Source organism: Mytilus californianus, unplaced genomic scaffold, assembly GCF_021869535.1.
Source record: "Mytilus californianus isolate M0D057914Y unplaced genomic scaffold, xbMytCali1.0.p SCAF_4, whole genome shotgun sequence".
NCBI lineage: Eukaryota > Metazoa > Mollusca > Bivalvia > Mytilida > Mytilidae > Mytilus > Mytilus californianus.
This window is the reverse complement of record NW_026262690.1, coordinates 56,808,414-56,825,674: the sequence shown is the minus strand read 5'-3', so window position 1 is coordinate 56,825,674 and position 17,261 is coordinate 56,808,414. Positions and strand designations below refer to the sequence as shown.

The 17,261-nt window shown below is 30.9% G+C and overlaps 1 protein-coding gene across 1 annotated transcript; it reads right to left on the bottom strand.

Moving 5' to 3' along the window:
- Nucleotides 1-1,591: 1,591 nt before the first annotated feature.
- On the bottom strand, nt 1,592-16,701 carry LOC127698489 (arginine-hydroxylase NDUFAF5, mitochondrial-like). The gene is made up of 11 exons (XM_052201988.1): nt 16,378-16,701; nt 14,863-14,903; nt 14,075-14,186; nt 13,741-13,847; nt 11,111-11,150; nt 9,407-9,517; nt 8,904-8,990; nt 8,134-8,194; nt 6,232-6,315; nt 5,596-5,675; nt 1,592-1,748 (listed from the first exon to the last, which is right to left on the bottom strand). Exons 1-11 carry the CDS (start codon nt 16,600-16,602, stop codon nt 1,638-1,640), a joined length of 1,059 nt encoding a protein of 352 aa, XP_052057948.1. The 5' UTR covers nt 16,603-16,701; the 3' UTR covers nt 1,592-1,637.
- Between the last annotated feature and the right edge of the window lie 560 nt (nt 16,702-17,261).

Genomic DNA, 17,261 nt, shown 5'->3' with positions numbered 1-17,261 from the left:
AAATAACTCTACCGTAAGTGAAAGTCCTTCTGCTTTCAATGATACATTAAGGTCTCATGATTTAAAAGTTACTATGTTTCTGAAGTTCTGTTATCCTATGTGTAAGCCAATTCAGATTAATGATGGGGAAAAACTCCATTAGTGTTTTTCAACTTTCACAATTGCATCAATTCACCCATACTTGCCAACAACTAAGGCCATCATTACTCAAGATTTTTTTTGTCTTGCCTGCAATGAGTCACAGAATTCGTGATATAGGGAAACCAATCCAGCAATGGATGGGGATAGCATAAACTATTTGTATAAAGCTATATAATTCAGAGGGTAGAAGCCCTGGATGCTTCATACCTCGTATGCAGATGCCTTTAAAATGTTATGAAGTTTCCTTCAGCATTGTCCCTGACCTCATTATCATGGTTCAGCAACTGCTTGTTCAAAAATTATATTTTGTCATATCAGGATTCACCTGACCTTGACCTCATTTCATGAATCGGTGATCAATGTTAGGGTTTTGTGGTCAAGTCTGTATCTCAGCTACTATAAGCAATAGGTCAACTATATTTGGTGTGTGGAATGATTGTAATGTGTACATGTCAGACTGGCAGGTTTCATCTAACCTTGACCTCATTTTCATGGTTCATTGGTTGATGTTAAGTTTCCATGGTTTTGTCAGTTTATCAGATACTACAAGCAATTAGTCAACTATATTTGGTGTATAGAATGATTGTAAAGTGTACATGTTGGTCTGTCAGTGTTCATCCAACTTGACCTCATTTTCATAGTTCATAAGTTAATGTCAAGTTTTCATTGTTATGTCTGTTTCTCAGATACTATAAATAGTAGGTCAACTATAATTATGCTGGTATGGAATGATTGCATGTGGTATGGCAGGGTTCATCTGACCTTGACCTCATTTTTATGATTCATTCGTCAATATTCTGTTTATCTGAGATATATTCCATAAGATTGACACTCAATGGAGTAGGTTAACAAAGGGTTAAAATAATCTGAAAATCTATGAAAATTCCAACAATATACCCCTTTTACATAGTAGCATAATAAGGCTAGAAAAACTGATAAAAGTGACCATACAAATTTCTCCAAGTAATGGTGAACAACTGTTCAAATTCCTTGCATTTCAAAGTATACTGTAGTAGAAACAATGTTTACATTTTCCCCTACATCCTGTATGGCTATAATTGCATATAAAGTTGATACATATGACCTCATTAGATAGAATGGTGTACAACAATCCTGTCTTTTAAAGATGAAGTTACTTTTCCATCTGAAGAACATAGGAATAATTTGTGGAGACCACTATGGATTTACTTGAATTATAAAAATACAATGATTCATATTGCTCCTTGAAGCCTTTACATCTAGAATATTATCACATGTTTTATATTGAAATGTTGACCTGATGGTGCATCCTGATATTAATTGCAATATTTATTATATTGACATTTTTACCTTATAAAACTACTGTGAGCCTTGATAGTTTTTATTAAAGCTTTTTTCATAAAGCTTTCACTTTCCCTATGAATTTTTTCATACACCCTGTCTATGACTTCACTATAAAGCAAAAAAAAAATTACTGTTATTATTATATTTTATTGCCAGCAATAAATATTAAATCACTAAGAATGTTTGTCTTCATCATTAGAAATATCTTTCTCCTTGGTATCTTCATTTATTTTATGTAAATCAGCAAAGGAAACTTGACCACTACCTCTCTTCGCTGGTTTAGCCTATAAAATAAAATGTGAAGATTGTGAAAAATCAGCATCAAAGAATATCATTTAAATATGCAATTTAAGTGTATATGGATTATACCACTGCATAAAGTGAAATGTGATAATTCTCTACTTGTGGTATTTAAATATTTAAAATTTAGATAGATAGTAGAATCTCTTTCTCTAGTTATTTTTTAGTCAACATAGGTACAATAATATGCAAAAATATACATTCTTCCTCAAGCTTCCATCAGACATCGTCACCTTTATTTGTGATGTCACCAGAGCAAAATCAGTGGAGACCAAGAAAATTTGACCCTAATAACAAATAAACTGTTGACACAGAGATATGTCTCTTCTGTTGGTAGAAAATTCAGAAAAAGACAATCTGATGGACAGCAACATGATTTATTTATTCCGACGCTGGACCATTTTCTAGTAGGCATGGCCTGAAAATAATCGTCAATCTGATATGTACTGATAGTAATGCAACTTTATACTTTTTATTTCCTTCGAAACCCTTTAGTAATGTGTTCTTCATATGCAAGGGTAATAATAGGCTTATATATATATATATATATATCATGATTATATAAGGAATTCTTCATAATTTTTCAAATTCCTAAATAAATATTTTTGATTGGCTACCACTGTTCTAAATGTAATTACCACTTTAGAAACTTATTTTCAATAAATAACAAAAAGGTGGAGAAAGGATCTCTTTTAGAGTACCTACATCAAATTATTTTGCTTTCTAAGCTATGATTTGTTGTGCTCATATGCATTGGTATAAACACAAGTATTAGGAGTACAGAGTGAAATGAAAACTCAAACTGTGTTGAAAAACTAGGGTTGATTCTTTTATCATTCTTATGCAAGGTGCAAGTATAATTATACAATTTGTAAAACATGAACTTAACCAAAAAGAAGTTGTTTAATGACTCTGATGAGGTGCTGGGGGACAGAGGGTATTTGCTGTTCGTCAACAAATAAACTGTTATTACAGAGAGATGTCTCGTCTTTTTGTAATTTTGATAATGCAAATGTTGAAATTAAAATAGCAATACTTTAACATGTAAGTTATGCAAATATTCAAAGTCAATGAACCATGACTGAAGGTACATGGCTAAACAATCTCCATGGAATGAGATGTGCCAATGCTAATACAACTGCATACCAAATACCATTGACTTATTATAAGTTGTTCCCTTTAAACAAACCTAAACACGAACATTAACTTGTAAACTATGTAAAAGTTTCAAAGTCAATGAACCATGATCAGGGGTGGGGCTATATAATCTCCATGGAAATGATACTTGCAAATGCCAATAAATTGGCATACCAAATATCATTGACTTAACATTAGCAGTTCATCTTAAACTGATCTATTATCACAAACTAATACATGTAAACTAAGCAAAAGTTTCAAAGTCTATAGACCATGACTAAGGGGGCGGAGCCAAATAATCTCCATGGAAATGAGATATGCCAATGCATATACAACTGCATACCAAATATCATTGACCTACCACTAGTGTTTCCCCATAAATTGACCTAATCACAAACTAATACATGTAAACTATGAAAAGTTTCAAATTCAATAGACCTTGACTGAGGGGGCGGGGTCAAATAATCTCCATGGTAATGAGATGTGCCAATGCTAATACAACTGCATACCAAATATCATTGACCTACCACTAGTGGTTCACCATGAACTAGACCTAATCACAAACTAATACATTGTTGACGCCGCCGCTGCCGACGCCGGAAACAGCATACCTATGTCTCGCTTTTTGACTCTGTCAAGGCGAGACAAAAATGACAGCCTTGGGGGTAAATCTAATGGCTTTATAATATAATCCTATGTAAGATTTCCTAGTCACCCAGAAATCCTTATTGACTGATTGACTGACATATTAAAAGGCAATGGACAAACAGAAAGACAAATGGGTAAAAAATCTTATACCTCCACAATTTTGTAGTGTTGTGAATGATAAATAAAAATACTGATACTTAATTATATATAAGCAATGACTGATAATTTACAATTCATTTATAAATCAATAAACAATGGAAGTTATATGTGTTGATGTTTCTTACCAATAATTGCTTGCCATGTATTTTAAACACCGATATATAGCTAGGTAAAGGTGATGTCCAATAAACCAACAGTCAAATTGTAAGAATAGCAAGAATGTCAGTTTGATCACATAAAGGCCATATTCCATTCATGATAAATTGATCTGTTAATGACTAAATGACAAAATTACCATTTTTCATAATTTCAAACGACTGACTATTTCTCATATACCGGTATGTCCAAATTTCAGGTTTGATTTGTAAACATTACCATTTATAAATCCAAAAAGTCAAAATGTTTCCTTTTTCTTTAAAACAGATTGGTCTGCAATATTTTTGTATAATTCTTATTTTCCTCAAGCAGGAAAGATCATTATATCAAAATTTCTGAAAGGCCAGTGAACTTGAATCAAACAAAAACCAGTTTGCTGGGTGCAGCTTCAAACGACCGCAGAGGACGAACCATGAACAGTTTGGGCAAGTATGGACACTACATTCAAATTTGGACTTACCTATTATGGTCCAATATCCAAAATCTAAATATAAGGTTAGATTCAGCATATCATAAAACCCCAAGAATTTTAATTTTTTGATGAAATCAAACAAAGTTTAATTTTGGACCCTTTGGACCTCAATGTGGACCAATTTGATAACAACGCCCAAAATCTAAATACAGTTAGGTTCAGCATATCAAAGAACCTCATATATTCAATTTTTGTTGAAATCAAAGTTTAATTTTGGCCCACGATTTGGACAGACTTGAAAACTGGGCCCAAAATCAAAAATCTAAGTACAAGGTTAGATTCATTATATCAAAGAACCTCATATATTCAATTTTTGTTGAAATTAAATAAATATAATTTTAGCCCCCCATTTGGACCAACTTGAAAACTGGGCCCAAAATCAAAAATCTACATAAATGTTTAGATTCAGCATATCAAAGAAAGTTTAATTTTGGACCCTTTAGACTTTAATGTAGACTAATTTGAAGACAGGCCCCAAAAATCAAGACGGTTCGATTCAGCATATCAAAGAACCCCAAGAATTCATTTGTTTTAAAATTAGACAAAGTTTAATTTTGGACCCTTTGGACCTTAATGTGGACCAATTTGAAGACAGGCCCCAAAATTGAAAATCTAAATACACGGTTAGATTCGGTATATCAAAGAGCACCAATATTTCAATTTTTGATGAAATCAAACAAAGTTTAATTTTGGACCCTTTATATCTTATTATGAACCAATTCAAAAATAGGTTCCTAAATTCCAAATTCTAAAAAAACGGTTAGATTCAGTATATTTAAAAACCCCAAGAATTCCAGACTTTGAATTAAACCCCATTGAAATTGGTCAAGAAATAAGCAATTTATACAAAGTATTACAAAAGTATTGTTTTGGCCCCTTTTTCCTTAACAGTTTGGGTCATAACCCCCAAAATCAATCTCAACCTTCTTTTGATGGTATGGAACCTTGTGGTACAATTTCATAGGGATCCGTAGACTTATACTCAAGTTAGTGTCCAGAAACCAGATAATCCTAGTTTGAGGCCCCTTTTCGACCCCTAATTCTTAAAAGGTTTGAGTCATGACCCCCAAAATCAATCCCAACCTTCCTATTGTGTTATGGAACTGTGTGCTACAATTTCATAGAGATCCATACACTTATACTCAAGTTATTGTCTGAAAACCAAAATGTCTTTGGACGACAAATGTCTGTGGACGACGACACAGTCTTCGCCCTAACATAATACAAACCCAAAAATATTGCGGTCGTATAAAAATTACCTGAGAAGGATCTGGTTTCCATCCTATAAAATTTATTATTTGGAAAGTTGCAGGGATACCACCTTCTTTACCAAACATTTCTGAAATGAAGTTACATATTGAGTGCATTGTATTTATGGTTTCTATAATGTTATTTTTATGTTCCTGAATATCATCAGGAATATCTTTCTGGATGTTTGACTTCTTATAATGTAGTTTCAGTAAAAAAATATTGATGTTCCACCATTCAAAAAAACATAACTGGATATATATCTTGTCAGATTAGGATTTAGAGCCATACATATGCTTTTAATTGTCAAAATAAGGGATACGGAAATCCTCATACAATTAATAAACTTAATTCAGAAGTATTTCTTGCCTAAATGACAAAATCACATACATGCAAAGACAAAAATAGGCCAAAGCCTCAGTCTCATTTGTATATACCCAAATAATAAAATTTTCCATTGGTACATTCTCTTATTTTGCTAGTTTTCAAAAGGTGAGTTTAAAGCTCTGAACACCTGCCAAAATAACCCAAACCATAATTTTTTGTGATTTTGAGTGTTTGCAGTTAAATTTTTCTCCTTGATTTTGAACCTTGTAATTTATTGTTCATATCTTTATTATGTAACTTGTTCTATCAAATTGTCATACCTTTATATTTTTCATTAGCTAGTTTTATAGTATTTCTATGCAACATAGGCTTCCTTGACCAGGCACAATTATTTTCTCCCATTCCTGAAAGATAAAAAGATAGATTGCTATCAATAATACTGCTATTTTAAAGAAATTTCATGTTCATTCAAGAATTTCAAACAAAACAGAAATGATAGACATTTTTATTGTAACTCCACAGACACTTTATAGCACCTCAGAAAGACTAAAGTGGTTTTCCAAACAAAAAGTAAAAGAAGTCAAATTGACCCATACCAATGCCATTCAATTTTAAAGCATTACATGATAAAATATATTTTTATATATGATGAAGACATAATCTTTCAATCAGTTTAATTGAGGTCTGGAGCTGGCGTGTCAGTAACTGCTAGTAGTCTGTTGTAATTTATGTATTATTGTCATTTTGTTTATTTATTTTTTTTGTTTTGTTTTTTTTGTTTCCTATTCGACATCGGACTCGGACTTCTCTTAAACTGAGTTTTACTGTGCGTACTGTTGTACTGTTGTACGTTTGTTTTTTCTACATTGGCTAGAGGTATAGGGGGAGGGTTGAGATCTCAAAAAAACATGTTTAACCCCGCCGCATTTTTGCGCCTGTCCCAAGTCAGGAGCTTCTGGCCTTTATTAGTCTTGTATCATTTTTAATTTTAGTTTCTTGTGTATAATTTGGAGTTTAGTATGGCGTTCATTATCACTGAACTAGTATATATATTTGTTTAAGGGCCAGCTGAAGGACGCCTCCGGGTGCGGGAGTTTCTCGCTGCATTGAAGACCCATTGGTGGCCTTCGGCTGTTGTCTATTCTATGGTCGGGTTGTTGTCTCTTTGACACATTCCCCATTTCCATTTCCATTCTCAATTTTAATTTTATTTGCATACTGAATTTTCACAAACATAAAGAAGAAGGGGTATAATAAGAGCCATTTGTTTTACGTCTGAAATTGAAAATAGTGCTATTTCCTCCTTTCAAATTATTCTAATTTTATTTATAAATCAATAGGATGATAATCTGGTAGTCTAAACACTCCAGTGCTGAAATTTTAATTATACTGTCACTACAATGTCATGAGCAAGTTAAAAATTGATAAAATGGCCATTTAAATAATTTTACGTATTTTTTTGGCAAACTCAGATATGAGCCACAGCCTCCTCAGCCTCCCAAATATTTGAACCACATCAACATCTTTGTACAAGACATCTATTTGCTAAAAGTCTTTTTAGGTAAGACTGTGGTTCATAGATAAATATCAATGAAAAGATCTCATTGTGAGTCAGCTTTTTAATTGAATGAAAGAAGTTTGAACCCTTTTAGCAAATATGTCAGATAAAATTCAAAAACATAAATAATGAAATCTGACAAACTTGTGAACATTTGAGGGACATTATTTGATAGATGAATAATACTTTTTTATTTAAAATTTCAAGTTACCAAAAATGGTCTTATTATACCTTTTCTTTTACTTACTGTAAACCAACTAATTTTCACAGATACTTTATTTCGCATTAAGCCCTTTCTAGTCCACTTTGCTGCGATTTAATTTTGTGACGTTCTAATTTCCTTGATGTAGTTAAATAAGGAAAGATCTCAGTTTTACATATTCGCGACGATTTATATTCATGTTATTTTTCTACTCGCGAAAATTAGTTGGTTTACAGTATATATCACTTGAAAAGACTATGGTTGATAAGTGCCTCAATTTCTCAAATCTCTTGAAACAAGTTTAATACAAGATCATCTTAATTCAATTGTTTGGAAATATGAGCTACAAATCAAATAAGTACAGTTATCTCCCCTTCAACACTACAATGTTGTGATTGTATGCATATATCCACACAGTCTGATTGATTTTTCAAAAAAAAAAATACATTTCAAATTTCTAACCTTTGAGATCATGCATCAACTCTTTAATTCCAGGATAAATAACTGTCATTTCATCAACATCCTACAAACATAAAGCATAAATTGACATCTAATCTTTTCATGACTGATGTTATTTTCATGCTGGACAAGTGTCCTTTAAATAGCCTAATTATTACGGAATTATGTTGTAATTCTTAAATAGAAGAAGCTTTCCAAGTAGACATACTTATAACACTCTTTTTATTAGTTCTTAAAACAGCTGTTGTTTTCAAATTTTATTATTTGTCACTGGATGTTAAGAAAACAAGTCAATCATAATTAATTTTGCAATGTGCTTTCACATAAATATACTGGTTTATATGCAAATTTTGTAATTCTGAAATATATCATTTTAAAAAATATTTGATTAATTCTTTTTTAACATGAAATCTACATGTTTTGTTATACATCAATGATATAATGTTATATTCTTATTTCATTAAACATAAACAAAGAAGAAATGAAACGTTAAAAACTTTTTTGAAGACAAAAAATTACGTTTGCAGTGCAAATAATGAAACTGATATCCAAACAACACGGAAATAATTCTGAAATATATCTGTGACATTGGTAGAGCAATTAAAATTCCTATATGCAAGTGATTAAATTCCAGTCTTTGATATATTTAATTCAAAATTTACATTTTAAGCTTTAAATGAAATATAAATAAACTTAAAAAAAAAAAAAAACTCATTCAATAAATAGTATTCACTTATTATATGAAAGAGTGTAATATAAAATGACTTACTTACTATAGTTAGTAAGGTGAAGCCAGAATTATTTAATAAACTACCTAGATCTCTAACATCTGTAAACGGTGATATATGTGGTGCAAATCCCTGCAAAGAAAACTTGATACATTTAACATTTCATTATTTCAATATCATGAATATTGAGAAATAATAGAATAAATTCTTTTCAGTTCTGACTATATTCTTTTTTAGCACTTTTAAATTTAATCATATACATTTATACATCTTTGGCTGTCCAAATTAGTGACTGAGCTTTCCTGATTATGGTTAATCAGTTAAGCAATTTTAATCCAACACATTCAGTAAATTTAACAAAAACAGAAACAACAGAGCATATATGTTATGGTGATTCAATAAAACACTACAAAGGTACTATCTTTACCAAAAGTCATCCTTACACTGAAGTACAGTCAGTGAGAACCAAAGATAAACATTAATCTTGTGAACAGAAGCATTTGTCCTATTATGCTTACTAATTTCACAACAGTTAATACTTTACATACCCCTTCTAATTCTGTTTCAGCTAACTGTAATGAAACTCTTAATTCAAATAATGTGTCTCCTCCAAACATACATCCAATAAAAGCACCATCATTTTTTAAAGAGTTTTGCACCTGTAAAAAACATAGAATCAATCATGAATGTATGCATTATCTCCATCTATAATCAACATACATAAAACATAAGCAATAAAACAAAACAAACTTTGCAAACCAAAGGAAATAATGTGTGCTTTTTTTTAAACATTGTATAAAAATCACTAGATTAAGGTAGATTACAATTTACAATGTTTGGGCTTTAAAAGCACTAAAATTTGTATTGGGAGCCTCTCTTGGCACTTTGATGACTTGTCTACAGCAGTTTAACAGTTTCAATTGATGAATCAAATTGCAATTGGGAAAGGAAGAATTAACTGAAATAAGTGGAGAGAAACATTTAAAATCAAATCACAGTAACTGCAAAAAAAAAAACAACCTAATTTTATCAGTAAAAATACAGAAAAAAATTGAAAAAAAAATTTCCAAGTTTCCTTTGATTCAGTCTCCTGATCTTAAAAAAAGTTTTTTAAATTTTCAACGAAGGCTTGACAAAGTTAGTGATGTCTGAAAAACTCAAACCTTAATACTGTTTCTTAATGTAAACTTCAAAAAAATTTAAGTCCATTAGCTGTTAAATTCTGAAATTTATATATAATATTTTAAAGTTTTGCTCTGAGTTCTGTCTGTTTGTCCTTTTTGAATTTTAGATTATAAATGCTCTTTAACTTCATAATATATGATTTTGTTTTGTAACTGTTTTGATTCAAGTACCACTGATGGGTCTTATGTAAACCAAACGTGCATCTGGCATACCAAGTTTTGAAAAAAGTAGGTTTGTCAAAGCTTTATATTGACATCTAAAACAAGTAGTTCCGATCAATCTGACTTCAGCAGAAAATTTAACAATTGGTGACACGGTTAATGACGAAGACACTGCCCCGTCAGCCTGAAAAGCAACACCTATGTCTCACCTTCTGCAACATTTGTCACAGACGAGAAAAAAACTCTGTAACCACAGGCTGAACCTATTGTGGCTACTGACCGAATGTATGATCACTCTTGTCTAGTTTTTGCAACAAAATGTCGCAAGTTGGACAAAAAAAATCCATTGTATAATTTTGGTCTAGAAATATTCACTTTTGGGTTCAAAATTAGACACTTAAAACAGATTTTGTAATACTACGGTTCCATAATGGGGTAAAGTAGGATATCAAAATGTGGAAATAATAAACATCTAAATTACTTTTTCAAATGTTGTCTAATAGTTGCCAAGAGCATCTTGAAATTTTCATGAGCTGAAACCTAGAACGCCTATTAACATGTGATAAATGTTTTGTAATTTTTTTTATTTTTTTTTATTTTGATTATGATTTGTAAGTTTACTATGGTTAACTTTTACAAAAACTTTTACAGATGAACATATAAATAAATTAAGAGCATACAGTGGAAGGTAACAATTATACAGATGAACATATAAATAAATTAAGAGCATACAATGGAAGGTAACAATTATACAGATGAACATATAAATAAATTAAGAGCATACAATGGAAGGTAACAAGTAATATACATGTCATCAAGACAACAAAAAGAGAGCTAAGCTTGTTGTTACGTCTAAATACACCACATATGTTTGTCATGTCAGTGATGTCAGAAAAATAAACTTACTTGTCTAAAGCAACCAGGAAGATCATTAACCCAATGTAAACTGAAAAATAAAAACCAAACTATTTTCTTTTACATTTGTTATAAATCTCAATTGTTTAACTTCTAAATATCTGTATAACCTTGCTATTTGTGATCAGTTTAAATATTATTACGGTATTACTTGTATAAGATATCTGGAAAGAAGTTTCAACTGAAATTACAAAAGTAGTGATATGTTAATGAGATATTTACATATGGTAAACATATTGACCATCAATCTAAACCAGTCATATAAAGAAAGTTGAAAATTTACTTCATACAATATCTCCTTATCTTAAATGTAAATGAAGATTATCAAGAAACAATCATTTATCTCCATTACCCATACCTTAAATGCATTGGAATTGATAGTGTTACATTTTCATAGTTACTCAAGACCTTCTAATACTATCACTTTATCCTTATATTCTGAAAGTCTTCTGATAATTGTCTAAACAATGCATTAAATCTTTTTCCCTGACACTTAAAGCTTCCAGGAATTTCTTCTACAATTTTTGACTGAAATTAAAGTGTACCGTTTTATAATGTGCCTATATTTGAAAATCAATTAAAAATAAATGTGGATAGTGTCCACATGTGGACACAGATGATGCCCCCGCTTGCATATCATATAGTTATAAAGGGACATAACTGAAGAACGGTAAAAGTGACGCTAACCAAATTTGAACTTGATCTGAGTTTTGTGGTAATAAGCATTGTGTGTAAGTCTCATAACATTTGGTTGAGGCTAACTTAAGTAGAGAACAGAAACTAAAAATTCAGCAATTTTTCTATTTGTAAACACGCATAACTCTAGAACGGTTGTGTATACGTTTTATAACATTTGGTTGAGACAAACTAAAGTTAGAGAACGGAAACGAAAAATTCAGCAATTTTTATGTTTATAAATGGACATTACTCAAGAATGGTAAAAGTGTCACCACCAAATTTCGTACTTAATCTGTATTATGTAGTAATAAGCATTGTGTATAAGTTTCATAACATTTGGTTGAGGCAAACTAAAGTTAGAAAACAGAAACAAAAAATTTGTACTTGATCTTAGTTTTGTGGTAATGAATATTGTGTATAGATTTCATAATGTTTGGTTGGGGCAAACTTAAGTTACAGAATGGAAACTAAAAATTTTGCAATCTTTCAATTTATAAAGGGGCATAACTAAATAATAAAAGTGACACTACCCAAATTCAACTTGATCTGTGTTTTATCAGTGGAAGTCAAAATTAAACATTGCATTGTATAAAGCAATGATTGTAGTTGATTCAACTATAATCATGGACAAAGGAAGATAACTCCAATTTTAAAAATTACTTGATATTTAGAAGAAAATAAAAATTTTGCAATTTTTCCATTTATAAAGGGGCATAACTCTAGAACAGTTAAAGTGACACCACCAAAATTCAAACTTGATCTGTGTTTTGTGGTAATAAGCATTGTGTATAAGTTTCATAACATTTGGTTGAGGCAAACTTACGCTAAAGAACGGAAACTAAAAATTTTGCAATTTTTCCATTTATAAAGGGGCATAACTCTAGAACGGTTAAACTGACGCCACCAAAATTCAAACTTGATCTGTGTTTTGTGGTAATAAGCATTGTGGAGAAGTTTCATAACATTTGGTTGAGGCAAACTTAAGTTAGAGAACGGAAACTAAAAATTTTGCATTTTTTCCATTTATAAAGGGACTTTACTCTAGAACGGTTAAAGTGACACCACCAAAATTTAAACTTGATCTGTGTTTTGTGGTAATAAGCATTGTGTATAAGTTTCATAACATTTGGTTGAGGCAAACTCAAGTTAGAGAACAGAAACCAATTTCGGGACGTACGGACGGACGTACGGACGTACGTACAGACGGACAAGGGTAAAACTTAATGCCCCCACCGCTACGGCGGATCTGTGTTTTGTGGTAATAAGCATTGTGTATAAGTTTCATAACATTTGGTTGCGGCAAACTCAAGTTAGAGAACGGAAACCAATTTCGGGACGTACGGACGGACGTACGTACAGACGGACAAGGGTAAAACTTAATGCCCCCACCGCTACGGCGGGGGCATAAGCGGGGGCATAAAAATCTACCTTTTTTTCAGTTAGTTCAGATGTTATATTTCACCTATTGATAAAAGACCAAATATCATTTTTTTTCTCCATTTTATCATTTTATATTTCAGTGTCTATAAATAAAAGCTATTTATTCTAATCCAATTCATCAAAACTGACACTTTTGGTGGCAACACTGACTCATCAGACCAAATTGACATGTTGCTATGCCTTTTGATAATGATTCAGTACTTCACTTACATATTCAAGAAATGACGAGTTCTGGTTCGACACCAAAAGGTGTATTTTCAATACAATACTGTAAATTCAGAAATTATTGCGAGGTTTTTATTATTGCGAATAATGCGACAAGGTGAGTATCGCAATAATAAGAACTCGCATTCAGATATCTGATACATACATTAGTATGTAGATTTTCCTGAAATCGCAATAAATAGTCTCACATTTTTGTCCATTCTCCAAAAATCGGAATAATAAATGCACGCAATAATTTCTGAATTTACAGTAAATAATAATGTTCATGATGTTCATACCTTAAACTACTAACATACATATCTATAGAGTTTTCTTTAAATGGTATAAATTCTTCATCTACAACCATATGATGTGTTATAACATCTTCTGGTTTTTCACATTGTTTCTGTAAAAGAGAACAGAAAGGCATCATGCTTGTGCTCTCTGACATTTTTGTATGCATTTATAAAATAAACAATTTTCACTGAAATGGCTAAACCACTTGACAGAGTCTTTATTATTATGAAGTAATTTTCTACTAATTTTCTACAAGGAAGTCAAACTCCTAAAAATAAATACTTACAATCTCCTCATAAACACTGCATTGTCCTAATGAAGAATAGCTATGCTTACCAGTAGTAATTCAGTTATTTCACACTGGTAGACAGTCTTTACCATTTCTTTCTGGAGATGTTTTGAAACATATCCTCTACCACAGCCCAAGTCTACAAGAACATCAAATTCCCTGCAATTGAAAAAATACATTTTTACATATTCAAAAAGTCTACATGATTTTTATGCAAACTTGTTATTGCTGTCTGTTTGATTATTGCTAACTACACATTCATTATCTGAGTTGAACCCAGTTTAAGGCATAGTTTTTATTGCTCATTCTTTAGTTGTGTAGTGCTTTGTGCACTGTTGTTTGTCTGTTCATCTTTTACCTTTTGACAATAGTGTTGGTTTTATTTATACTTGTGCCTTGTGTTTTTTATTACCAAAATGGTTGCTTCTTTCTACTTTTTAAGTCTGCATAAATTAAACTACATAATTTTGATGTCTTTCAACATATTATGTTTCTTAATCGATGTTGAAGGCACCCCAAAAATAAAAGCAGTCATACATGTTAGAAAACTATTTTATTAATAAATATTATTTTTAAATAACAAATTCATAGGTACATGAGTTTTAGCTCATTTTATGAGTCATGAACCTTTATTTTTTCCTCTTTTTGTTACTTATTTACCTAAAATCAAAATTAGACTTCTGAACACGAAATAAATCTAAAATTTCAAGGTTTTATTAAATACATTGTACATCTACCTTACCATTATACATGTTATAAGGCACAGCTAAATAAAGTTTTATACAAAAATAATGATCTAAAAAAGAAGCATAAACTTTATATAAATCTACTTTACCTTTTTATGTCACATATTCTATCAAAAGTTCTGTATCCAATCTAAAATACAATAAAATAATTTAAACAAAACTTGCCTAATTGTGATTCCCAAATTACAGTATTGCTGTCAGAAATTTCAAATGGCATCCGGGTAAACAAAATTTTATAATGAAACAAAATTTTATAATGAAACCGTAGTCTAGTTTGGTATTAGTTGATGTGCACTCGACATTTCTTTTTAAGTCATTCTTAAGAAATTTGGGGTAAAAAATAGTTTTTGAAATCAATTCAATTGTGAATGCTCTGTAAATATTAGACCAAATGACTGAAATATACTCTATGTTCTCTACATTTTAGCACCTCATTATTCTTAATTTTATTTTTTGGTCCATTTTTCTCTTTGCTGTTTTGTTTTCCCCATTATTCTATATTCAATTCTGAAACAAAACATGCTCTAGTCCTCATTACCTCTAATTACTTAAAATGTTAGAAATTTGAACTAAAAATTGAAATTTCCCCTTGTAGAGATCATCTAACATTCTAACAGTGAATCTAAGTGAAGGTGAAAATAGAAAAATATGGAAAAACGGAATATAGTCCTTGCAATAGAGGAAAATCCAGAAAAAACTCTTTGGACACAGGATATTAATTAGAGTGATATAGATGCAGATGTCAGTCAGGGGAAATACTTATACAAGTGTTTTTTTTCTATTAACTTGTACAGGTAAATTATTTTGGAGGTAGAGTTATATCCCTTAGACATTCAGATTTTTACAAACAAATTATACGAGTAAAAAAGTCTTATTCTTCTCTTGAATTCATCTTGACTACATTGCTCTAATGGTGTTTAATTGTCTGTCATGAATAGTTGTCCTTACTATTCATAAAAGTATAATTTCATGGACAATGAAAATCCCATTTGTCTGTTATCTTCAAAATATTGCTAATTTACAACCCTCCAGGGAGCAATTTTTGAAGGCCTTGCAGAGTTACAAAATGTACATTTACTACATGTAAACATCTGTGTGCAGTAGATTTTCTTTGTTAAGTTTTTGAGATAAAAAGATTGAACTTTAATAAAAAAAAATAATTAACAAACCACAAAAATAAAGCTAAGGCATGTTTTGACTTTCCAAAACTTGAGAAATTAAGGAGTTGTAAAAAATAAAAGAATTACTTGCACAAGTAAATTTTTGGGGAAGACTAAGGGGAGATAATTCAAACCTTGAAAAGAAAAATCTTACAAATAATTTACTTATAAAGGTATGTATTACCATTATTACCTGATTGGATGTACAGGACCTGTTTAAGAGTATTGAAAAATGTATAAAATTTATTAATACTTTTAAACAGTTGAAATAATGATTCTATACTATAAGTTCCACCATTGAAAGTTCTCTGTGGGTGATTCCTAAACATATATATAGTAACATTTTTGTGTGTACAAGCCAGGACATTATGTCTCTTTGGCAGCAAGAAGGCTACAAAACAGCGAGCATTTTGTTGTCAGCTAATCTTAGCAAAATCTAACTACCTCTTCTTTTACGTAATCATACACTTTGTAGTCTTTCAAAAGTGTAGTCCGCTCTTTTTGAAGCTTCTTCGCATTTCTATCGAAAACATTCATAACTGTCTCTGGTTTCTTGGTTGCTAAACATCTCCTCAACATAAAATGTGGGTTCTTAATTGTTTTAGCACAGTTTCTGTATAGCCATGTAAGGTGGCACCAAGAACAACCAAATGATACAGTTAAGACCATGGTCACCTCTTTCACTTGGTTTGCAATTAGTGTTTATGACAATCAGACAGGACCAGGTCACTTTCAACTTTCCTCGGCCGCCATCTTTGTAATGACACCGAAAATTCTTCATTAAAGTACCTGTGATTGGGTAATTTGAACGAATCAAATTGCTTGACACTGTATTGTAGTTATCTCAAGACCACAAATATCAATTATTTATTGTTATATCAAACGGCCATTAATAATGATTTGAAATTCTCTCAGACAGGCGAATGTGCCGATTTCTTTCAAAATTAGAATACCATACTCTCGTAACTGCTAGTAAATTTTTATTTACAAATATCAATTAATTTTAAAGATAAGTTTCATCAGAGACCATTATAACACATATATAGTAGTCTCAGGTTTCATATATGATCATCATGTTCTCGTCCTTAATATGTATATTAATTTGCCGCTGGACGTAAATCAGCCATACATCATCATTATAATTTGTACAAAAAAAAAAAAAATTTTATGTTAACTTTGTACAAAGTCAAGTATAATCTGTCCAAAAGATGGTTGTACACATTACAATTTGTACAAAATTTTACTAAAATTCACTTTTAATTTGTACAAAGGATATATGCCGGATATTTTAAAATGATAAAAATGATGGCCTTTTATGATCTTTTATG